Source organism: Rattus rattus, chromosome 1 (assembly GCF_011064425.1).
Source record: "Rattus rattus isolate New Zealand chromosome 1, Rrattus_CSIRO_v1, whole genome shotgun sequence".
In the NCBI taxonomy this organism is placed as follows: domain Eukaryota; kingdom Metazoa; phylum Chordata; class Mammalia; order Rodentia; family Muridae; genus Rattus; species Rattus rattus.
The window spans coordinates 144,806,053-144,831,467 of NC_046154.1; the positions used below are offsets into that span (position 1 = coordinate 144,806,053).

At 42.4% G+C, this 25,415-nt stretch overlaps 1 protein-coding gene across 1 annotated transcript in view; it reads left to right on the top strand.

Moving 5' to 3' along the window:
* Cspp1 (centrosome and spindle pole associated protein 1) overlaps window positions 1–25,415 on the top strand; it is a 114,063-nt gene that overhangs the window by 1,720 nt on the left and 86,928 nt on the right. The window contains exons 2-3 of the mRNA XM_032906662.1: window positions 9,805–9,913; window positions 12,086–12,185. Of these exons, the coding sequence (XP_032762553.1) occupies window positions 9,805–9,913; window positions 12,086–12,185 (209 nt within the window). The remainder of the gene's footprint in view (window positions 1–9,804; window positions 9,914–12,085; window positions 12,186–25,415) is intronic.

Consider the following 25,415-nt stretch of genomic DNA (forward strand, 5'->3'; position numbering starts at 1 on the left):
AGAGCAGTGCGGATATTCCTCCTCACACAGGCACACTACGTGCCTGGAGACCAGACCGCTGGGATAGATTTAGCCTCGCACTAGACGCATTATAGGACTCTTCGGGCGCAGTCGCGAGTGCACCGTGTGGCCTCCGGGGCTACAGGGGGCGCCCTCGGCCGCGCGGCCTTCCCCCCCCCCCCCGTCAGTCTCTGGGGGCGGGGCCGCGCCTGGCCGTTGGTGGAGGGCGAGTGGGGGGGGGGGGGCTGAGCCCGGGAGGCGGAGCCCTGAGCGGGCGACCCGGTCTTTTGGTCCGCGCCCGGGTCGCCTGAGCCCCGAACTGTGGTTCCTCGCTGGGAGTAAGTCCGTGGGTGGCGGGTGTCGAAGGCTACACGAAGAGTCCGGGGCGCTGGGGGGCCGGGCCGAGTCGCTGTGGCCGGATGGGGGTTCGAGCCTGCTGGGGTGGGGGGAGCCAGGAAGCTCCGGGGTGTCGTGGGGGCAGGGTGGGAGGTGCAGGGGGCCGCTTGTGAGATGCCGGTCGCGAGGCGGTGGCCGGGTTTAGTCCCAAGTGCAGGTCTCGCGGCTCCGGGGCCGGGGGCGGTGCCCTGGGCCCGCTGGTTGCCTGACAACGCGTTGATGCTTTCAGAGGCGTCTGTGGCCTCCCGGGTCTCTGGAGGCTTCAGTGGCTCTTCGCAGGCACACCGCGGCTGCTAAGCCTCACAGAGTGCTTGCACCTCAGGGGTTGGTTAATGTTTTACACTTTGCAAGTTAAACTTAATCTTCTCCATATCCCTAAGAAAACTGCTGTTTTATTCTCACTGTGGTTGCTTGATGAGATTGAACTTTATCTTTCTGCCTTGATTTTAGTCTTTGTGTGGAATTTGAATCTGGTTTGAAAGAAATACGTACTATGTGTGTATGTATGTATGATGTATGTCTATGTGTGTATGTTACTTCTCTCTCTCCCTATAGAATCTTGGCTGTCAAACTCGGTCATCAGGCATGGCTGCAAGTGCCCTTATGTTTTGAGCCAGTTTTATCCAGCCCCGAATCATGTTTTCATTAGATGTTAGCAGTGGGATTCATCTTCTGAGATACAGCTGGCTCTGAAGATAATAGAATTAAGAAGCTAAAGTAGAAATCTTGATAAGACCTAGTTTTCAAACAGCAGGTACAGTGTAAGGCCCTAAAAGCAATCAATATAATTTTATAGCTGGGTGTGGTGACACATTGCTTTTAATATCAACACTTTGGAGACAGAAGTAAGCAACTCTCTTGAGTTCTAGGCCAACCAGAGCTATATAGTGAGACCCTGTCTAGGGGTGGGGGGAGAAAGAAAAGGAAAAAAGGCCATATAAAAAGCCAGCCATTCTAAGAAGCTAAGTTTTATGTGGAAGAATGGCTTGTTATGTTGATAAGCAAAAAAGAGCCCCAAGGAAAGTAGGGAGACACTGGTTTGTGTGTGTGTGTGTGTGTGTGTGTGTGTGTGTGTGTGTGTGTGTGTGTGTGTGTGTGTTTGTTTTGTGAACTCTTGGTGTGAAGTATTTGCTGACATGCTCCCATAGAGAGGATCTTTTGATCTTTTGGATCTCTTGCCTAAGGGTGGTCTGTCTGGGAGGGGAGCAGATAGGTTTAGATAAGGCAAACAAGAAAAGTTGCTTTCAGGACACCTTTTCTACAATGTGGTTTTCAGAAAAGCATGGCTTAACTATTACAAACTTAAGCAAATTCTGTTTTTTTCTTTTTGGCTGTGAGCCTAGCCTTTAATGCCTGAGACATCACCAACCCTCCACACAGTCTTTTAAACACCATTCTGAATGGATGTGATGTACCTTTTGAGAGACAGAAGTGTCTGAGCAAGTGTATTAGCAATTCTGCATAGCCAATGCTACTCCATGTATGCCTGCTGTTGCTGTTCCTGATGTATTGGAGGTAGTTGCTCAGGCTTTAAATACTTTCATTTATTTCTTTGCTCCCAATTTTGTATCCTGTTCTCCAGCCTCCTGCTCCTCCCTCAGCAACATAGCATATACTTCTTTAGCAAAATTCACAGGAATTTGTCAAAATTTGGATGTGCCCATAGTCATGCTCATTTAAATGCCTTCTGCTAAGGAGAAGAAGACTGTGAGACCCTTTCTCCGTGAATTACTGAGGAAACTCATCTTCCCCTGTTTTCTATGCCTGCCCTTGCTCCCTGTCTACATCTTATTTCTCCCTAAACATCTGTCCCTAGTCCTTTTTTCTTTAGTAGAGTCATGTTCTACAGGCAGCTGCCTCTTATAGTTTTAATATTTTGGGGTATGATATTTGTGAGATGAGGTCTCCATGCGTACTAAATTCCCTCTGCTGCTTCACCCTCCCAAGTCCTGGGATTGATTATAAGTAGGAGCTGCCTATCACACTGTGTGTGTGTGTGTGTGTCCCCGTGTTTGGTATTGAGTGGCAGTGATCTCCTCAGCCACAGCCCCAACCCAGTAGCAAATAAACAAACATACATAAATATAACTCCCCAAACCCAGTGTTAACAGAAATGTTAATGTTGCTATTTGCTATTTTTTGAGACAGTGTCTTGCCATATAATATGCTCAAGCTGCCCTGGAACTCCCTATTTGATGAAAGTTGTAGACATTTCCATTGTTGGTATCTTTACTGAATCCTTTAATCTATTTCATAGTTGCTCCCCAAAACCTAAACTGCCTAGACTGTCATTATGGCAATATTAGTGCAAGGGTCATGTATGATTGTACGATTGTATTCACTCTCCCTACCAATCTAGCACCCCTTGCAGTCTAGACTAGTACCCTGCTTTACAAGGGGAGTCGTGTTCCATTTCCCATGCTTCCATACTGGGGAAAGTATGTGCTCTGTCCTCTGTGGGAGAGGAGAGGATGGAGAGAATGCTTCCCCTTGTGTTGAGTTGGATATGGCAACCAGATATCGGCAACGATTTCAATCTAGAGCCTTTGCTTCCATTCCTCTCTTATTCCCTCCTTTTCCCTCCCTTCTCTCACCTTTCCTTTTACTTGTTTCTTGTGGGGAGGTTAGGTTGTTGGAAATTGATTCAGAATCTTATTTAGGCTAAGTACATGCTTTGTTTCTGAGGTGTGCCTCCAACCTAGATGCCTTTTAAAAAGTGAGTATACAAGATTATGATGATATAGTGATGTTAATAAAGTAGCTGGTTTAGTATCAGATTGTTACATGTGTGATGCATATGTTACATATGTGTTTTGTCTTCATAACTCTGTAGTAAGTAGCATTTCAATTTTCTAAATGGAAAATCCTAGATGTAGATTAAAGAACATATCTTATATGAACCAGAATCAGTAAATAGTAGACACTGGGTTTCTAGTCCAGATAGTCCAAATCTTTTGGCGAAATGGTATTTATTTTTTTATTTACTTACTTTTATGCATTTACAGTTCAGCTGTTGTCCCTTTCTTCCTCCCCCATGTAACCAAGAGGATGTCCCCCCCTCCCACTGCCAGGCCTCCCTGCTCCCTGGGGCCTCAACTCTTTAGAGGGTTAGCCTTCTCCCACTGAGGCCAGACCAGGCAGTCCTCCATTGTACATGTGTCCAGGGCCTTGGACCCGCTCATGCATGCTGCCTGGTTGGTGGCTCAGTGTTTGAGAGATCTCACAGGTCCAGGTTAATTGAGGCTGCGGGTCTTCCTATGGTGTCGCCCTCCTCCTCAGCTTCTTCCAGCCTTTCCCTAATTCAACCACAGGGTCCCTGACTTCAGTCTAATGGTTGGGTGTAAGTATCTGCTTCTCTCTCAGTCAGCTGCTAGTTGGGCCTCTCAGAGGACCGCTATGCTAAGCTCCTGTCTGTAAGCACACCATAGCATCAGTAATAGTGTCAGGCCTTGGAGCCTTCCCCTAAGATGGATCCCAAGTTGAGTCTGTCATTGGACCACCTTTCCCTCAGTCTCTTCTCTATTCTTGTTCCTGCAGTTCTTTTAGACAGGAACAATTCTGAGTCAGAATTTTTGACTGTGGGGTGGCAACCCCATCCCTCCACTCGATGCCCTGTCTTTCTACTGGAGGTGGACTCTGTGAGTTCCCTCTTCTCACTGTTGGGCATTTCATCTTGTGTTCCTCCCTTCGAGACCTGAGAGTCTCTCACCTCCTAGGTCTCTGGTACTTTCTAGAGGGTTCCCCCACCTCTTAGCCCCTCACCCCCACCCAAGGTTGCATATTTCCATTCATCATGGTGGCCTTCAGGGCTTCTCTCCCCCAACTCCCCAGTCCCAATACCAGATCATGTTCCCCCTTTTCCCCTTCCCCCACCCAGGTCCCTCACTCCCTCTGCCTCCTGTGATTGTTTTCTTTTTCCTTCCAAGTGGGATTGAAGCATCCTCGTTTGGGTCCTTTTGCTTGTTAACCTTCTTGAGTTCTGTGGATTGTATTCTAGGTATTTTGTATTTTTTTTTTTTTTTTTTTTGGCTAATATCAACTTATTAATGAGTACATACCATGCATGTCCTTTTGGGTCTGAGTTACAGCACTCAGGATGATATTTTCTAGTTTAATCCTGCAAAATTCATGATGTCCTGGTTCTTAATAGCTGAATAGTATTCCATTGTGTAAATGAACTACATTTTCTGTATCCATTCTTCTGTCGTGGGATATCTGGGTTCTTTCCAGCTTCTGGCTATCACAGGTAAGGTCGCTATGAACATAGTGGAGCACATATATGCCTCTAGGGTATGGTGAGGCATCTTTCGGGTGTATGCCCAAGAGTAGGTCTTCAGGTACTTTCAGTTTTCTGAGGAACATCCAGATTGATTTCCAGAGTGGTTGTACCAGTTTGCAATCCCATCAGCAACAGAGGAGTGTTCCTCTTTCTCCACATCCTCGCCAACATGTGCTGTCACCTGAGTTTTTGATCGTAGCCATTCTGATTAGGGTAAGGTGGGATCTCAGGGTTGTTTCGATTTGCATTTCTCTGATGACTAAGGACTTTGAACATTTCTTTAAGTGCTTCTTAACCATCCTTCACAGACATGGAAAGAGCAATTCTCAATTTCATATGGAAAAACAAAAATCACAGGATAGGGAAAACAGTTCTTAACAGTAAAAGAACTTCTGGGAGAATGACCATCCCTGACCTCAAGCTGTACTATAGAGCAGTAATGATGAAAACTGCATGGCATTGGTACAGAGACAGGCAGGTTGATGAATGGAATAGAATTAAAGACCCAGAAATAAAACCACACACTTACGGACGCTTGATCTTTGACAAAGAAGCCAAAAATATACAATGGAAAAAAGACAGCATCTTTAATAAATGGTGCTGGTCTAACTGACAGTCTTTATGTAGTAAAATGAAATACATCCATGTTTGTCACATTGCACAAAGCTCAAGTCCAAGTAAATCAAGGACCTCAACGTAAAGCCAGATACACTGAATCTAATAGAAAGAGCCTTGGACTCATTGGCACGGGGTAGGGTGGGGAAAATTTCCAAACAGAACTCCAATGGCTCAGTCTCTAAGATCAAGAATTGATAAATGGGACCTTATGAAACTGGAAAGCATCTGTAAGGCAGAGGACACAGTCAGTAGGACAAATTGGCAACCTACAGATTGGGAAAAAAGCTTCAATCCCACCTCTGATTGAGAGCTAATATCCAAAATACATAAAGAACTCAAGAAGCTAACCTTCAAAAAACCAAACAACCCAATCAAAAATGTGGTATAGAGCTAAACAGAATTCACAACAGAGGAGACTTTTTTTTGAAAGCTTATTTCTTACCTACATACAATGTTTGTAGCTACTGGAGAAAACTACCTGATAACAATACCATGGAAAATGTACATTTTTATAGAGTGTCTAGACAATGCAGAATCCCATTTAGCTTTTTTCTTTTCAGCAGATTTTGGATGGGCCAATATAATCCTTAAATTATAAACATTCTTAGTGTGTTCTGTTTCTTGGCCTTGCCCATCAGTCTAGCCTCCATTATCCACTAAATAACTTGTGCATAATTTTACGGTTGAAATGTCCTTATGTAAATTGTTGCACACTTTTAGGGATACAGAGAATAGCAGCCATGATAGGTACAAGTGTTTTATTGTTTATGCCTTTGTGTCCTGTTGATAGTAAAAGTTGTACAGAATATCAACATCAGGTTACCTGTTCATGTGCATAACAGCAAAACCATGCCATGCAGAAACAGATCCTTGAGATTGGAATGACCATTGCTTCTTTACCAGTTTCATTTTAACCTCATACTGTAGTTAAGATTTATTAATATGTGCAGAGTCCTGTTCTTTACATGTCTTCTTAAGTCGCCAGCTCAAGCTCCAGCCTAGAATTCTCTCCCAGCACCCTCTCACTAAGAAACCCTCGGGTTGCCATTGGTGTGTTGTTGATGCATTCCCACATCAGTGCAGCACAGCTTATCTAACTTGTTTAACTACGGTAGTGCTCCTAACAGTCTTTGGCAAGAGGTCATCTCATTACTAGGAAAAAGGTCATGGGTTAATATGTTCCTTATTGTAGTTACTGTTACCTAAAATGAATTTCAGAAGTTGTAATAAGTGCTAAGTTACTGTTAAGAGGAGTTCTTCCCCATTCATTCACATGAACATTGCTGAGCATTTACTTGGGGGTTGTCCCTGCCTGTGTTCATTTACTCCATGTTTGTCCTTGGATCTTACAATAGTTTTTTTTTTTTTTTTTTCTTTTTTGGGCGTATATTGAAGATTGAATGCTTTAAACTCTGCCTGCCTCAGTCCTGAGTAGGGAGTAGCTGGAATGGCAGTGTTGATCATTTATATCTGTGAGAAACACTCAAGTCTTTTTTTTTTTTTTTTTTCTTTTTAAGATTTATTTATTATTATATAGGAGTACACTGTAGCTGTCTTCAGACACACCAGAAGAGGGCACCAGATCCCATTACAGATAGTTGTGAGCCACCATGTGGTTGCTGGGATTTGAACTCAGGACCTCCGGAAGAGCAGTCAGTGCTCTTAACACTGAGCCATCTCTCCAGCCCAACACTCAAGTCTTAAGTACACATCTTTGATGGGGCTCAAATCTGATTCTTGAATTTTAGCCATCTTTGGAAATTCCTGTTAGCATGTCTTTTTTTTTTTTTCGGCGCTGAGGACCGAACCCAGGGCCTTGCGCTTGCTAGGCAAGCACTCTACCACTGAGCTAAATCCCCAATCTCCTGTTAGCATGTCTTACTAGCTTAACTTAATGTATGTGAACGAAACTTTCCCAACCAGACAGCTTGCTGGGATTTGTGTTTTTAGGGTTCTATGTCTCCAGGACTATGTCACTGGTGACTGGTAGCTCCTTGTCACATATTTTGTTACTGATTTTGATACGTTTTTAGAAGAAAAAAACAAAAAAACAAACAAAAACATCCCAGTTTCTGTTCTGTGTGGTGGTGTATACCTTTAATCTCAGCACTCCTCCTGGAGAAATAGGTGGGTATCTTTGGGTGGAAGGCCTGCCTGATCTACATAGAATTTCAGGCTAGTCAAGAATATATATGTGTGTGTGTGTGTGTGTGTGTGTGTGTGTGTGTGTGTGTGTGTGTATACATATATATATATATATATATATATTTCCCTTTTAAAAACAAGAACAACAATAAAATTAGTTTTGGTGAAGGTTATCCTTTTAAAAAGTTGTAAATAATATACACTGAAATACAAAGGTCTTCCAGCTGTTGAGTTCATGAAAGCAACATGTGTCATACCCAGAATTCAGCACTTCACAGCAGCTCCTCCCATCCTCCTGCTCCTAGATGCTTTCACCCCTTTTCCATGATGCTCCTGAGTCCTGAGTGTGTGAATATGGATGTCCTTTTGGGTTCACACACGCACAGTCATGTATTCTTAGTACTGATCTGTTGTGGACACATAGCAACAGTCCCCTTCAGAGAAAGACCCGTCTCTGACTAAAGTACACAACTGCACATCTGTGGGTACGAATGTACATATTTAGCTGACAGTTTGACAGCATGTCCGTTTAGCAAAATAACCACAGTATGTTCCCTCTTAGGGCCTTTTGACTTTCCGTAGCCATGGCCTCTTGACCAGCTTTACAATTCTGGCTTTGATTCACTCTGTTCAACAGGCCTCAGATCCAAGCAGAGAGTGGTTGGTTATTTCTTCCTAACAGTCAGGCCACTAATTGCTATAGTGGGCGTTTCTTGCCTATCAGGGTCTGGTGCTGGGTAGGACAGTTGATGGCCACCTGCCTCCTAGTGGCCTGCATGACATCTTCTAAGCTAATTACCAAATGGAGTTTTTTTTAGAAAAAGGAGTTTGGATAGGAGATTACTTGAATGGGTGGGGTGTTGTGCTTCCAGAAACATAAATTATTAACTGAAGATCTCAGTGCTAGACGTGGATATACCCACGAGAGGGTTCTGGAGGTTTCCCAGAAAGCACAGTTATTTCCTTTTTCTTGTTTGCCAACAACAACTAGATGGTAGTAACACTCATTGCTGAGGACACCATATGCTTGGCTTGCAGAACATAGAGAAACCAATCTTGAACTGACTAGGAAACTTACTCTCTCCTGTGTAGCTTATATATGATCCATTTAGGTGACAATTCCGAGTTAGACAAAATTATAGCAATAGATAAGACATGATTAGTTCTCTGAGTTCAGGGGAGGAATGAATGTAGAGGGAAAAACTCCTGTGTGTTGTTGACCCTGTGGGTTCTTACCCTGTCAGGAGAGCTGGACAGAGACATAGTGTCTCAGAACAAGGCTTGTTTTTACAGTTAAACACAAGGGAGGCAGCCTGTGTGCAAACTCTTAAATCGATGCTAAGCCCAGGGAAGATACAGTTCTTTAGCATCTCCTACACTTCCTGTTCTCATCGCATTAGAGATGGAGTTAGGTTACCCATGGGCTCTCCTGCTCATGGCTCTGTGTTCTGTGTTCTTTGTTGTTTTGGGAGATGGGGGAGCCTTTCAATGTAGCCTTGGTTAGCCTGGATCACTGTGTAGAACAGGCTGCCTGGTTGAATTTACAGAGACACTTCCCTCTGCTTCCAAGTGCTAGGATTCAAATGTTGGGTGAGCACTGCCACCCCCAGCCTTCATCACGATTGGTCCCCAGCAGTGTCGTTACTATTTTACTCTTACTATTTGAACAAAGCAGCTTTTATCCTATGTCTATTTTATGCACATATGTGCCTTACTATCTGGTAAATCCTTGTGTAGGACAAGCTCAGCTACTCAGTTTTAGGTTATCAAATAATATTCTTTATTAATATATCAACATACATAGTCCTTTTTTTTTTTTTTTTTAAAGATGGCTCTGAGAAGCCTAGCTTCCTTGCAACTAATGCTGTAGGCCAGCAGGCTGGCCTTGAACTCAGAGATCTGCTTGCTTCTGCCTCTTGAGTGCTAGGACTACAGAGGTATGCCACCACTGCCTGGCTCACAACTAATTCCTAATAGTTTTTTAGAGAAAAGTATTTTACAGATTTAAGGGCTTTATTGCCTTAGATTTTTGTTGTGTGACTGTGGACTATGGCAATGGCTGCTGATCTCATTTGTTACTACCTTTTTAGTTATCATATAATTGTATAGAACGTTCCATTGTGAAGTTTCCATGCATGCACATACCGTGCCTGGATCACATTTCTCTTTCTGTGCTTTAGCCTGCATTGTAGACTCTTCTGGAAAATGGAAGAGGAGGAGACAGATGGTATTTATGTTCATGTTTAAGTATGAAGTTCACAGTGTGGTAATTGAGATTGAATACTAAGTGTGGACTAAGACCGTGTCTTAATACTTAGCTAAAACCTCTACAATATGGTTGTGCTCACTGAAGACTTGTTTTTCAGAATCTACAGAATGGCAGATGGCTTGGATGAATTTATTGAAGAGCAAAAAGTGAAACTGGCCCAAGACAAAGCAGAGTTGGAAAGTGACCCGCCGTACATGGAGATGAAGGCAAGAGCAGTAGCTGTCGTTCAATGTGCTCTGTGAAGTCGGGTTTAGTGGTGTACCCGTTAATCCCCCCAGCATTTGGGAGGCAGAGACCTTCAGATTGCTGTAGTTTGAGGCTACCTAATCTATATAGCAAGACATCTAGGCTAGTCAGAGCTACATAGTGACACCCTGCCTCAAAATCAACCAGACAAAACCAGTCCCTCCACCCCCAACCCAGCGTACAGTGAAAGCAACCCAGCTGAACGCGTTTGATTGAGACTGAGGATTACACCAGCGAGCATTTTGTTTCATACTTGAGTCTGATTGTTCTGCTTCTGAGAGACTGACTCTAGATATCACGTGAGAGATTTTGAGTGTATTTTTTGGTAGGGTTTTATATATCACAATATTCTACTTTGTTAGAGTTCTAATACTTGATTATGTATTTCACAAACTGAATAGAAGACAGAGGTTAAACCTTAGTTTTTATGTGAAAAATAATAGTAAGTGAATAAAACTGTTCTGAAATACATACTAGTAAATTTACTAGGGCAATTTATTCTGTACGGTTTGCTTCTTAGGACAGGTATGTTATCATGATTGTTTCTGAAAGGCAATGTCTGGAAAGTTTTCTAAGTTGTTTTTGGCATAAGAGTTGTTCTGTCTAGCTGATGCCGAGCTCGTGCTAGGAGCCACGCTGGGCTCTGGGAGTGCTGTACTGAGGCAGACAGATGCTCGCCATCACTGGCTCAGTGCTGTTAACAGAGGCTCTGTGTGGTGAGCGCATCCATATAAAAGGACTCGCCGTAAGTCACTTCTGACTCACCTCTCTCCCTTCGTCTCCTCTGGGTTAGCTTCTGTCCCACACAGATAACCCAGTTAAGATGATCGTCCTGGCATTCTAACTGTCCATTCTATTTAAGTTAGCATATGACAGTACTCATGGGTAGGGCACAGCTTTAAGAGGTGCAGTATTTGCAAGTAAACTGGGGCATTGGGAAGCTGCATGATGAGCCTCTGCTGCTGAGTCGGTAGGTAGGACGGGCTCTGATTCTTGACATTGACTAAGTGCTTGTCCTTTGCAGCACCGGCCATGGTTGCTTTTCTTCTAAACAGTCTGCTCTGTAAAAGGAGCTAAAGCAAGAGCTTTGTGTGTAGCATTTTCTCCAGTCATGTCATCTTTATGAAGTAGGGGTGTTTTGGTTTTTGTTTATTTTGTTCCGGAGATCAAAAAAAATGAGGCCAAAGGAGTTAACTGATCTGTTCAAGTAGCCAGGGATGGATTTGGCTTGCTGTCATGCTCTAGTGGCAGGGCACGCTCACAGTGCTTGGGACGGAGGCTGAGCGAGCTCCTGTGCAGCTTTATTAACTCTGTGTAGCAGTTCAAGACTCACTGCCCATTGAGGCCTTGTCGTCCTCCCAGTCCCCAGCACCTCTGGGTCTTTTAATCTTTCTCTGTCTTGTCTTTATAGCCCCTCCCTATACGAGTGTATGTATCTGAGTGTCTGTTGTATATGTTAACATGCGGTGTCCTCGAATGCATGTGGTTTGAATATGTATGGAAGGAAGCCTGATGTCCAATAGATGTCTTCCTTGATTGCTGTCACCTTCTTTTTGTGATGGAATCCTTTCACTCAAGCTGGAGATTTTAGAATTTGCTGTGCTTCCTGGCTGATGAACTTCAAGATCTGTCTGCCTCTGATCCCTCAGAGCTTGGGTTACAGACACACGCTGCTGCTCCTGGCTTTTACATGGGTGTTGGGAATACAAACTCAGGTCCTCAGACTTCACTGACTGAGCCATCTCTTCATCCCCACTCTTTACATATCATGCATATGTAAATCTTACCTGTAAGCACAACATTACATAGCTAAGAATTACATTTGTTTATATCTCCATGCCCACCCCCAACCCCCTGGCCCAATAGCAGACGCTTCTCAATTTTGTTTTTTACTCTTAGTTTCTAGTGTCTGGCCCAATGTGCTTAATAGAGACTCATTTTTAAGAGGATGAGTTAGGTATCAGAACAGTTGTTACACTATGTAAGTAATTTTGGTTAATTTCTCAAACTTTACTCTTTAATCTTTGTGCTGTGTAATTTTTTCTAAGTTAATTTTGTATGTCAAATAAGTTGATTTGTACATTTTGTGGAGTTCTCTCCTTTGATTTATAAATATCATGTTTTTTTTCCAGGGAAAGGCATCAGAGAAACTCTCTGAAAACAGTAAAATCTTAATCTCTATGGCTAAGGAGAACATACCACCAAACAGCCAACAGCCCAAGGGATCCTTAGGTATGGTACTATATGTGTGGAACTAATTTGAAGGTATCCTTCTTTGCAGGGCACTGTGAAAAAGGTTTGCTTCTTCAGAATAAAAGATTTCTTTGGAACTTTATTTTGGAATCTTACATATAGCAATGAGGACTGTGTATGAACTCAGAGAACTTAATTTCATTGATTTTGCCTAATTATGATTGGTGGAAATGATATTAGAAACTGTGATGTAGGTAAACATTCGTAATAAAATTTCCGAGTGTGTTTATGTATGTACAGAGAGAGCCTGTACTGTTTGAAACTCAAAGGAGGGTCTAGCAAGATGGCTCAGCTGCTGCAGATGCTTGCCACCAAGCCTCAGGACCTGTTTGCTCCCCAGGACCCACGAGGTGCCGTGCATATACATACAAGTAAACCTGTTTACTAGACAGATAAGGAAATGTGAAGTGTGTGAAAAGTTATTTGTTAGGGACCATTTTTTGTGTGTAAGTGTATGCACATGTGCTCATATATGTGTAGTGGCTAGAGGCCATCCTCGGATTGCAGTTCCTCAGAGGAGGTGTACTTTTTGAGACAGGGTCATTCACCAGAGACTGAGTTTGCCAGTTAGACTGCTTGCTGGCCATCCTCCAGACTGGGTTCCACTTGTTTCTCCTTGGATTCCAAGCATGCACCACCACACCCAGTTTTCTACATAGATGCTAGGGATTGAACTCAGGGCCTCTTTCTTACATGGCAAGCTATCTCCCCAGCCCAAGGACTGTCCTCTTGTTGATGACCATATCGGAACTGTAAAGTTAATATGCAGGCATGCTGATTTTTAAAATTATGTCTTAGTATGAAGTATTTGGAAACCTTTTTAAAAGTACATATTGGCTTGTTGTAACATTTCTGTTTTAAAATACATAATATTGTCAGTAATATGTATCTTTTCTGATTCATTGGTGACTGAAACATTTTCACAGAAAGTAAGTCAGATATTTTTATTTTTGGTTCAGTCATTGTTTTCATGGGACTAGTTCAGATGACAGTTATATTCTGTGTTACTGTCTTGCTTTTAATAAGTCACTAGATAAGAAGGGAGGCGAGCTGAGATACAGAGTAGGTAATGGGCTTTGTATGTCTTTATTAGAAAAAAACAACTCAAAGTGGTTGGCTTACTATCAGTATCAGATATAAAGGTAACTCAGTTTTGATTCTATTAGCTATAATTATTAGCTAATATGCAACTTTAGGGAAATGAGATGTTCTCTTTTGTTTCTTAAGTATAAAATAACTGTCACTAGGGGTTGGAGAGGGGTGCAGCAGTTAAGAGCACTGGCTGTTCTTGCAGAGGCCTTGGGTCCAATTCCCAGCACCCACACAGCAGCTTACAGCTCCTGCCTGTAACTTGTGTTTCAGGGGATCTGATGCCCTCTTCTGACCCCCACAGGGACCAGGCACACATGTGGTGAATAGACACACATTCAGGCAAAATATTCATATAACAGAAATAAGATATAAAAATAAAGTAAGTTAGAGTGTTCTTTTCATTTGAAATTTATATGAATTAAGGTTAATTCTAAGGGCTAATTTAAAAATTTAATAGTAGATTCTTTTAGATACTAAATTATTAAATTTAGACAAAATCGTGGAAATTCTGGGATTGAGTTTGGCTTTGGGTTGCCATGCCATTGTGATGTGGCATGCTTGTTTTAAGGTTCCTTCCTTTTAGCATGGACATTTGTCTCCCTGGGTTGCTGTGAGCAGTGAGTGTGTATGAAGAGACAGTTGACATGTAGTTGGGCCATAAATAATAATACTCCGTCATGCTTGATGTCTTCTGCAAGGGAGTTATTCTGGGACCCATATGTGTGAACGATAGTCTAACAGTCTTTGTCTAACCTAGAATTGGAGTGACCTTGAACTCTGACCTAGGCTGGTTTTTGTTCATGAATTCTGCAGATAAATGTATCCACCCATGGTCCTTTTTTATTAAAAAAAAAAAATACAAATGGTATAAATTTGACTTGAAAGTCTGTACTCAAATCCCATTTTCTGCTGAATCTTACTTCTACCCCAATTTCTTTTATGAACGTCTTACTTCCTGCTGGATGCCTCTGTATAGACATCATGGGCTTTCAAGTTTTTTGGTTCTTGCCATCTTAGCAAGCTGCTTCCTCATTCTCAACTCCTTATTTTCCTTGCTTGTCACATCAGATAACTAGGGAGAGCCAGTTGATTTTAAGAGAACAGAATTCCTAGTGTCAAGCAAGTTCATGTTTCTCTAATCCCACTGACATTCTTGTCTGCAGACTTCCATTCCCTGAGATTGTTTTGCTAATCTCCTAATGTTTTCTTTGTGCAATCCTTTTATGTCTCTGAATGCTTTTTGATATCTTTCCTAGAAATTAATCTGATATATGAGCCTGAATTTCCTTCAGAGAGCTTCTCATCTCCTTGTGTAATTTTAGCTGGATTGCTCTGACCAATTCTGCTGTGCATTGTTTTTCTGCTCGATGGCACAATGTTTGCCAATTGTTTGCTGGAAAAGATACTTTGAATGAATGAATGTTCTCGTTCCAATAATAAAGTCAGTTTTCCTGGAATATAGTTTAGTTTTCATGGGACCTCTTAAACATTTTCAACTAAGATAAGTATATTTGAAGCACATTGCCTATTACTACAGAATGCTGGACAGTTTTGTCTTAGTTAGAGTTACTATTGCTGCTATGAAACACAGCGACTTGGGGAAGAATGGGCTTCTTTGGCTTGCAGGTCCTGAATCACAGTCCACCGAAGGAAGCCAAGGTAGGAACGCAAACATCCTGGACCATGAAGGCAGGAGCTGCTGCAGAGGCTCTGGAGGACTGCTGCTTACTGGCTTCCTCAGCCTTCTGTCTTGTAGAACTCAGAACCACCAGTCGAGGGGTGGACCCATTCACAATGGGCTATGCCTTTCCCCATTAAGAAAATGCTCTGGGACTGGAGAGATTGCTCAGCAGTTAAAAGCACTGACTGCTCTTCCAGAGATCCCAGGTTCAATTCCTAGCAACCACATGGCAATTCACAACTGTCTGTAACTCCAAGATCTGACACTCTCACACAGACATACATTCAGGCAAAACACCAGTACAGATAAAATAAAAAGAAATTATTAAAAAAAAGAAAAAAGAAAAAAGAGAGTGATCTCCAGGCATAGCCTGATCTTACAGAGGCATTTTTAAATCAGTGTTCTGTCTGCTCAGATGAGTTTAGCTTGTGTCAAGTTGACATAAAATAGCCAGCACAAGTTTTATTTATTTTATAGCTTCAAACTAGAGTACCTGTATTACTAAAATGGCTCCATGGGAACTTGCCATGCAAGTGTGAGAACCTGATTTGGGACTCACAAAGTCAGGTGAAGTTGGCATGGTAGCTCACATCGTGATGTCAGGGCTCCTAGGGTGACACAGGAGGTTGGGACTGGATGCTTGGAAGCTTGCTGGATGCTGCTTTGCTATTTGTGGTAGTGTACAGTGAAGAGAACCTGTCTCAGACAGTGCCTCACCTGTATAGGGTGATCATCTAATGGAAATGATGGATCAACTTAAAGTCTGTGACATCATCGTTAAATATAATAGTAATAATCAGTAATACAGAAACCTCAAATACTCATTTTCACCAATGAAAACTATCAATAACTTAAAGTGTAAATAAATACCAAGCAGCATTAAATTTTTTTTTGGAGCTGGGGACCGAACCCAGGGCCTTGCGTGTGCTAGGCAAGCGCTCTACCGCTGAGCTAAATCCCCAACCCCTAAGGTTTTTTTTTTTTTAAAGATTTATTAATTATATATGAGTACACTGTCACTGTCTCAGACACACCAGAAGAGGGCATCAGATCTCTTGTGATGTGATGGTTGTGAGCCACCATGTGGTTGCTGGGATTTGAACTCAGGACCTCTGGAAGAGCAGTCAGTCCTCTTAACCTCTGAGCCATCTCTCCAGCCACAAATTTTAAGGTTTTTAAAAATTCATTTCTATATGATAATGATATTCTACCTAGATAATATTGTTAACTTTTTTTTTTTCATCCCATAAAAGGACTTAAGGTAATATTATAGTGCATTCTGAAACCCACTACCTAGATTTGGACTAGATAAACTTCAGTGTTTAGGAGGCAAAGTTGCCACAGGTTATCAATCCTCCATAAGAGTCTGGGGATATAGCTCACTGATGGAATTCTTGTCACACATTTACAGAAACCTGAGTTCCATCCCCAATCAATCAATCAATCCCCCCCCCGCCCCCACTTTCCTTCTCTTCCTCCCTCTCCCTCTCCCTCTCCCTCCTAATCACAAAAAGAAGAGGCAGGCAGGTATGGTGTTATACACCTTCTTGGGAGGCAGAAGCAAGTCTGAAAGTTTTACCTGACATTGGATACCAGGTTTTTAAGTTTAGGAGTTCCCACTCTCACTTCTTCCCAGCTGACTAGTGTGTGAGAAAACTACTGCCTCCTGACGTTTGATAATTCTCAAGAGTGATTTAGACAACTCGGAGGTAAAACTAACTTTATTTGCAGGTAGCTTGATTATATTTTCTTTTCTCTGTGTGTGTGGAAAATTTTGAGGAATCCACAAACATTGCTAGAACAATAAATGCATTTGTTAGGTTTAGAGGCTGTAAGACAAAAAGTACAAAAATGAATTCTGTTTCAGTAATGATGTGAAATATTGAGTAAATGATCTTATTCAGAAAACCATCAAACATAGCAAAATATTTAAGATTTACACAGAAGAAACTGTAAGTTTCATGGTTTACTGAAATTAAAGATTCTTAAAGTAGGAAGGCATGGATTTAGCTGGAGCAGAGAAAAGATGAAATAATTTATTGGAAAGTACATAATGAGAAGGCAAAAACAATATTCAAATTACTTAAGGTTTTTTTTTTTTTTTTTGAGACAGAGTTTCAAGTATTTAAGAATGCCTTTGAGCTTCTGACCTATTTACCTTTCCCCGTGAAGTGCTGGGATTATAGGCATACATTACCATGGCTTGTTGTTGTATAAATATAAAAATAATATAAGTATGGTTGTCTTTTACCTCGCTAGGTCTGCACCACAGTGCCCCAAGATATCTGCTAGGTATCTTGGCGGGAACACATCCCAGCCGCACACTTTCCTATACTCAAGCCCTCACGTAAAAGAACACACAACACAATAATCTTAGATCCAATTGGTAAGATATAATTGCCCACTTAAACATACACAGCCCGGTACCATCCATCCCTTAGGAACATTGATAACAACCTGTAAATACACAGAGCAGAATCTTAACATCACCTGCCATGGCTTCTCCCTCCTCTCTCCGTCTCTTCCTTTCTGTTCTGGTCTCCTCCTCTTCTTTCAAACTTCTCTCCCGCCCATCCTTCCTTCTCCTCCAATGACAGGCCTCCTTCTATCCTGTATCTGCCCCCTCACCTGTACTTTACAAATTCAGGGGAGAAGGTTCTGGTGAAGTCACCTGATTCCTGAGTAAGCGACTAGGCTGTCCTTGGGGCAATGGAATTAGCATCAAAATACAGATAACTTCAGGGCAAACCACAACGGCAGCTCAAGTCTTGTTGATTCCTTTTGTTTTTATAAGGAAGAAAACGTTTTAGTTCTTAGGGGTCCAGCTTTAAATTTGAGCATACTAAATGGTACCTAGTTTTACTTTTATTTTGATTTTTTGGAATTAGTATTTCACTCTGTAGTCCAGACTAGTATAGAACTCATTGAGTAGCCTGTAATGGCTTCAAACTAGTGACATTCTGGGATTTTTTAAAAAAATTAACCCAGATATTATAAAAATGTGTAGGTATAGGGATGTGAGGCTGCTTTTGGACTGTCTGTAGCAGCTGACTCTGATTTGCCTCGTGCTCTAGCAGAAGTCTAGTTTTGCCTGCTGCAGATGCTTTCTGATTGTATGATGTTTGGTCTGAGGACTTTTCAGAGGATATATAAATGCCAGGGCCACAAGAGGCAGTGTTGGAGGTTATTGGTCATTTAGGGTGGTTGGTTGCAGTCTGTTAAAAGCCCTGATCAAAGAAGAAACAAAAGGGAAGAAGTGCGATTCAGGGAACTCTGTCCCCTCTGTTCTCTTTCTCCTAGTTAATATTAGGAGTTGAAATGGGAGAGGGGATAGAGGGTGGGAAAAAGAAGATCCCACAAAGTAGGAGAGCAGCTACATCAGATACATACAGCAGTCCTGCTTCTGCTTCTGGAGCACTAGGGTTATGTGAGCCATCACACCTCACTAGTTCTACTCTGACTTTTGTTGTTTGTGGCATAACCGTATGGGCTTTCATGTAATCCATTTGGTCTTTGGACTCACCGAGGTTATTATTATAGTTATCGTTATTATTCTGGGGGTTAGTATACCCCTTGTTGTCTTTAAATATCTACTAGGGGGTTTCTGCTCTACTTCATACCATATTGTTCCCAGATAAAAGACATAGAAACCTTTACACTTATAATAAGCTTAAAAGCACTACAGCTGGGCAGATATCAGCCCTCTATGCTGCTTTGTCGGCTTCCCAGTGGTGATCCCTGGGATCACTTGCCATGTTCTGACTGGGCCGCTCCTACTCCATCAGGCTGACCCTCATGGCCCTGGGCTCATGATCCATGCTACCCTATGGCTCCCTGCTTCCTCCTTCCTCCTCGCTTCTCTTGTGGTCTCTACCTGAGACCCCAAGCCCAGGAACCAACACTCTGCCCCTTCTCTTCTGCCCAGCCCAGGCTGTAGGCATCTTTATTAACCAATGAGGGATAAATTGGGGGGTAAGCATCATTTGGTGTACATGAGGATCTTGGGCAGCCAGATCTTCGGGACCATTATTTGACCTCTGAATACATAGCAGCAGCAGACCAATCCCCTACAGCATCCTGTTTCCATCTGAGTGCAGCATCATGTCTAGTCTATGTAGTGGTCTGGGGTTGATTTCAAGGCTTCATGCAGGCCAGGCAAATATTCTACCAGCTAAGCTACCTTTCTAGTCTGTAGTTTAGCTGTTTTTAATTTACCCTGTTATTTTGTGTATTTATAACTGATTATAGGAGTTATTAAAATTTTGATTAAATTTTGGGGAGGGCACAACAGTAGTTTTTACATAAATTTCTTTTTTTAAAAAATACATTGTTACATTAGTATACAAAGTAATGGCTTTTATTATGGAATCCTTATCTATGTATATATGTCATTATACTTTGTTTTTATTTGCTCTCTCACTCTATATTGCCTTTCCCAGTGCTTTCTTAATCTCCTTCTGAACACATAAAGAGATGAAACAAAACAAAACATTGTATTTATTTATGACATGGCAGTCCTATGGTGGTCAGAGAGCATCGGGTGGAGGTCAGTTCTCTCAGTTCATCTTGTGGAGGTGAGCCGAGGCTGTCAGGGGCAGGTGCCTTTCCCCACCCATGCCCTCAGCACAGCTTTTCTTGTTTTTAAACTATGTTTGTGTATTATATTCTATATGTATGAAATGTGGGCATGAGAATCCAGGCACATGTGTGAGGATGAAGGACAGTTTTCAAGAGATGAAATTCTCCTTCCACATGGGATCCGGGAATGAAAACTCAGGGCGTCAGGCATTCTGGGCAGGGGTTTGTGTGCTGAGCCATCTCACTGGTCCTTGACTGGTTTTCAGGTGTCTGTTGGGTGCTTTCATTACTTCTTCAGAGAATTCTCGTTCCAGTTTAGTAGCCCATTTACTGATTGGGTGGTTTGCTTGTGTGGCAGGTTTTAGGCTTTGTGTTGTTCCAGTGTCCTAGACAGCAGTCCTTTGGAGTATGACTAGCAAAGGCTTTCCCTCTGTAGGCTGTCTCCACTCTGGTGATTGCTTCCTGTCCTGTGCAGGAGTGTGGTGGTTCCAGGTCATCTGTTTGCCAGTCCTTGGATTATTTCCTGAGCAGTTGGCATAGTTATGTTCAGGAGACTGTTGCCTGTGGTATATCTTTGTCTTCATTAGGGTTTTATTGTTGCGACAAACCCCATGACCAAAGAACCAGTTGGGAAAGAAAGGGTTTATTCAGCTTATACTTCCATATTGCTGTTCATTATTGAAGGAAGTCAGCACAGGAACTCAAACAGGGCAGGAACCTGGAGGCAGGAGTTGATATGGAGGGCACAGAGGGGTGCTGCTTACTGGCTTGTTCCTCATGGCCTGCTCAGCTTGCTTTCTTTCTTTTTATTATTTATTTTTTCCCATCTTTATTAAATTGGGTATTTCTTATTTACATTTCGATTGTTATTCCCTTTCCTGGTTTCCAGGTCAACATCCCCCTCCCTTCTATATGGTCTTCCCTCCCCACCCTCCCCCATTACCGCCTCCCCCAACAATCCACGTTCACTGGGGTTCAGTCTTGGCAGGGACCAAGGGCTTCCCTTCCACTGGTGCTCTTACTAGGCTATTCATTGCTACCTATGAGGTCAGAGTCCAGGGTCAGTCCATGTATAGTCTTTGGGTAGTGGCTTAGTCCCTGGAAGCTCTGGTTGGTTGGCATTGTTGTTCATATGGGGTTTCAAACCTCTTCAAGCTCTTCCAGTCCTTTCTCTGATTCCTTCAACGGGGGTCCCGTTCTCAGTTCAGTGGTTTGCTGCTGGCATTTGCCTATGTATTTGCTGTATTCTGGCTGTGTCTCTCAGGAGAGATCTACATCCTGTTCCTGTCAGCCTGCACTTCTTTGCTTCATCCATCTTGTCTAATTGGGTGGCTGTATATGTATGGACCACGTGTGGGGCAGGCTCTGAATGGGTGTTCCTTCTGCTTCTGTTCTAAACTTTGCCTCCCTATTCCCTGCCAAGGGTATTCTTGTTCCCCTTTTAAAGAAGGAATGAAGCCTTCACATTTTGGTCATCCTTCTTGAGTTTCCCAGGGATGGCGCCATCCATAGTGGGCTAGGCTCTCTTCCCTTGATCACTAGTTGAGAAACTGGCTTACAGCTGGATCTCATGGAGGCATTTCCTCAAGGGAGGCTTCTTTTTTCTCTGATTCTAGCCTGTGTCAACTTGATGTGAAAACAGACAGTACGTTCTTGAAGTGTAGGCTTTCAGAGTATCACATCTTTTTTTTTTTTTTTTTTTTTTTTTCTTTTTTTTTTAGAGCTGGGGACCGAACCCAGGGCCTTGCACTTGCTAGGCAAGTGCTCTACCACTGAGCTAAATCCCCAACCCCCCAGAGTATCACATCTTATGTTAATGTCCTTGATCTTATTTTGATTTGATTTTTGTGCAGGGTAAGATATGCAGATCTAGCTTCATTTTTCTACATGCAGAAATCTGTCTTACCAGCACCAGTTGTTAAAGAGGCTGCCCTTTTTCCAGTGTGTGTGTGTGTGTGTGTGTGTGTGTGTGTGTGTGAGAGAGAGAGAGAGAGAGAGAGAGAGAGAGGAATTAGGTGGTTGTAGCTGTATGGATTTGTTTCTGGATCATCTATTCTATTTCACTGGGGTAGAAATAGACCCCTCCCCTACTATGTGTGTGCCTCTGCATGCATTGCTACAATGTCTTATTCATTCTCTCTCTCTCTCTCATTCTCTCTCTCTCTCTCTCTCTCTCTCTCTTTCTTTTCTTTCCTTCTTTCCTTCTTTCTTTCTTTTTTCAAGACAGCCTCTCACAGTATAGCCCCAACTGGCCTACAGCTCACAATCATCCACCTGCCTCTGTCTCTCCATGCTGTTGAGTTCTGTGAGTAAAGATATGTACTACCACAGCAAGTGAATATCTCACAAAATTTGATCTTTACATTTTATGTCAATATGTATGCTGTGTGTGCAGATGCCTGTGGAGGCCGGAACAGTGGGTCAGTTCCCCTCCAGCTAGAGCTTAGGCAGTTGTGAGCTGTTGCTGTGGTGCTAGGAACTAGACCTGGGCCCTCTGGAAGAGCAGCAGGTACTTTAACTATCCTGATCCATCTCTCTATTCCTCTTTATCAGACTGCCACTAAGATGGGGGCTTCACTGGACCCAGAACTTGCTGATTTCAGTAATGGCTGGCTAGCAAGCCTAAGGGGTTCTTCTTTCTCTTCCTTTCCTGTGTTCCTCTTACTGCAGTGTCCCCATCCCCACCCCTTTCCCCATAGGGCATGAAAGGCGGGTTCTTCATTGTCTTCATTGAGCTGTCTTCCCAGCTCCGCATGTCTGTTTCTGTGCTAATATCATGGTGTTTTTATGATCTGGCTCAGTAATGTAATTTCAGATGAGGTTTTCTGCTCATCCAATATGGCTTTTTCTGCTAAGGATTGTTTTAGTTGTTCAGGACTTTTTCCTTTTAGTATGCATTTTAGCCTTTTCCTCTGTGACTGTCATTGAGATCTGGTATGGATGGCATTGGGTCTGTAGATTGCCTTGCTCTGATACGGCCCTCTCTTTTGTCTTTTACTGTCCTCTTCATTTTCTTTCTTCAGTGTCTTAAAGTTTTATTATGTTGAGACATGTTCCTCCTATTGCTAATTTCTTGAGGGCTTTTTATTATCAAGGGATGTTGACCTTGTAAAGGCCTTTTCTACGTTGATTGAGATGGTTGCGTGATTTCTGTTCGTAAGTCAACTAATGTAAGGAGTTGTGGTTATGGATTTATGTATGTTGAACCAACTCTCATCCCTGAAATGAAATCGGGTTGGTCATTGTCCTAGTTTGCCTTTTCTTGCTGTGGTAAAGAAACCTGGGGAGGAAAGGGACTTTTCAGTCTATAACTTATTATAGTCCACCCTGAAGGGAAGTCACAGCAGGAACTAGAGGCAGAAATGGAGACAGAACTGGAAGTACAGTTTACTGGTGGCTTCTGTATGGCGCCATTGGCTTGGTTTCTTAACCCAGGACTACTTCCCAGCGGTGACCCTTCTACAGTGGGCTTAGACTTTCCACATCAGTCATTAATCAGGTAAATGTTCCCTAGACTTGCCTAAAGGTCAGTCTGATGGAGACATTTTGTCCATTTAGGTGCCCTCATCACAGATGACTCTAACTTATGTCAAGTTGATGAAGAACTAGCCAGCACAGCCATGGAGTGTGATCTTGTTTTAATCTGTTCTTGTTTGATTTGCAGCATGTTGGGTATCCATGCTCACCAGGGAAGTTGGTCTACAGTTTTCTTTCTCTTGTGTTCTTATATGAGTTTGGACTCAGTGTCTATATGTGTTGCTGCCTTCAAAGAATGGGTTTCATCCTTTCCTTCCTATTTACTGTATGGGACAATTGGAGATATTGGTGTCATCTTGGTAAATGGATTCTTCTTTGTTGGGAGGCTTTGTGGCTGTCTCAGTGTCTTGGATTATTATGGATCTAGTTAAGTTGTAGCCTGATTTAGGTTCAGCAGGTTGTGGGTTGTAATTTATACACATAAATTTAGTTTTTCAGCTTTTTGTGAAAAAATTTTTTTCAAAGTACAACTTAATGACAGTTTTGTTGGATTCCGCAGTAACTTTTATCATCATCAATTTTACTAATTTGATTCTTCTCTCACTTTTCTTTTGGCTAGGGAGTTGGCACTCACTCATTTATTTATTTATTTGTTTGTTTGTTTTCACTCTTTATTTCACTAATTTACACCCTGATTTCTTGCAATCTGCTGTTTTTCCAGTTTGGATTATTCTCATTTTTCTAAGACCTTGAGGTAAATCAATGGATAATTTGAGATTTTATTTAATTTGGAAAAATATTTGTATATGTGTCTATCTGTGTAGGCATGAATTAACTGGAAAGTCTGGGAATATCTGTAAAACTTTATGACCTTATTCAGTAGCCCAGGGTTCTTTGACTGGGTAAGAAGATGAGAATCATGGGATTGTATCTACTAAGAGCTGCTACAACTGTGTAAGTAGAGATTTATCAATATTACTTCACGACAGCAGGAGGAAACAACTTACGTTTGACAAAGTAAAAATGATAAACGTTGTGAATTAACACTGTGCGATATTGAGAAGTAATGAAAAGGATTAACCACTGCTCCAAACAACTGTATGGCCAAGCCTCAAACATACCAAGTTAAAGACGAGGTGTGAGTTAAACCTATGACCTTCTGTGGCTTGCAGATAGATGTAGTTGAAGCTGGGCATGTACCCCAGTTGGTACCTAGCTTCTGTAAGCCCTGGGTTTGATCCCTGGCACCATATAAACTTGTAAGCCCTGGGTTTGATCCCTGGCGCCATATAAACTTGTTGGGTTGGTGCATGCCTCTGGTCCCAACGCCAAGACGTAAAATAGAACGATCAGGAGTCCTAGGTGTCATTGCCTCTGTACAGGCAAGTTTCAGGCCAGCCTCGAGTCCATGAGACCGTCTCTAAGTAAACCAAACATGAATATAGCTTGCATATTGTGCTTGATAGTTTTTACTGTTAACTTTATACAACCTAGAGTTAGCTGGGAAGGCGGACTTCTGTTGAGGAATTGCCGTGATTAGACTAGCCTGTGGCCAGTGTCTGAAGAATTCTCTCTAGTGACGTTGGTGTAGGAAGCCCCAGCCCACTGTGAGGCTGGATAAGAAAGCTAGCTGGAGACTCCTGCTTTCTGCTGCAGTTCCTGCTGGAGTTGCACTGACTCCTTCTTCACTTAACCTGAAGTATAAACACAACCAAGCCATTTCCTCTCCCAAGTTGCTTTTGGTTACGGTGATGAAACATTCTGACCAAAACAACTTAATTCTGTGATCAATTATTTACTCCCCTTCATGAGTTCATCTTGCTTTGTTTACGTATTTGGCAAAAATCTCTTCTAGTGAAATCCAATTCTGTCTACCTCTGTAGCTGAATTTTGGTGAATATAACAGCAATCATGGAATTATTAAAAAATTTTAAATTTAGTTTTTACTTTCTGATAATTTTATATCTGTATATAATGTTTTGATTGAGTAAACCCCCCCCCCATTTCCTTCCCTATCATCTCTAGCACTTTTTCCTCCCAACTTCATGTGCTCGTTTTAAAAAACCCGGTGAGTTCACTAGTGTTGCTGTGTGTGCGTGGGTGTGTAGCCATGCAGCCTCTGAGAGGCCATATCCAAGAGGAAAACTAGTGCAGTCCTCTAGCTCCTGTGAGCTGCCGACAGTTCCTCAGCTGGGCTAGATCTCAGTGTGGTCCTCGAGTCCACTTTGGGGTTTGAATCTTGGCTTTGTGCATGCAGTCACAGCCACTGTGAGTTTGCATATGTGATGGTGCTGCTGTGTCCAGCAAGCACAGTTTGGCTGCAGTTGTCTGTCTCTGTGGATAAGGTTGAAGATACTCTGTTTTGTCCTCTAACAGGGAAG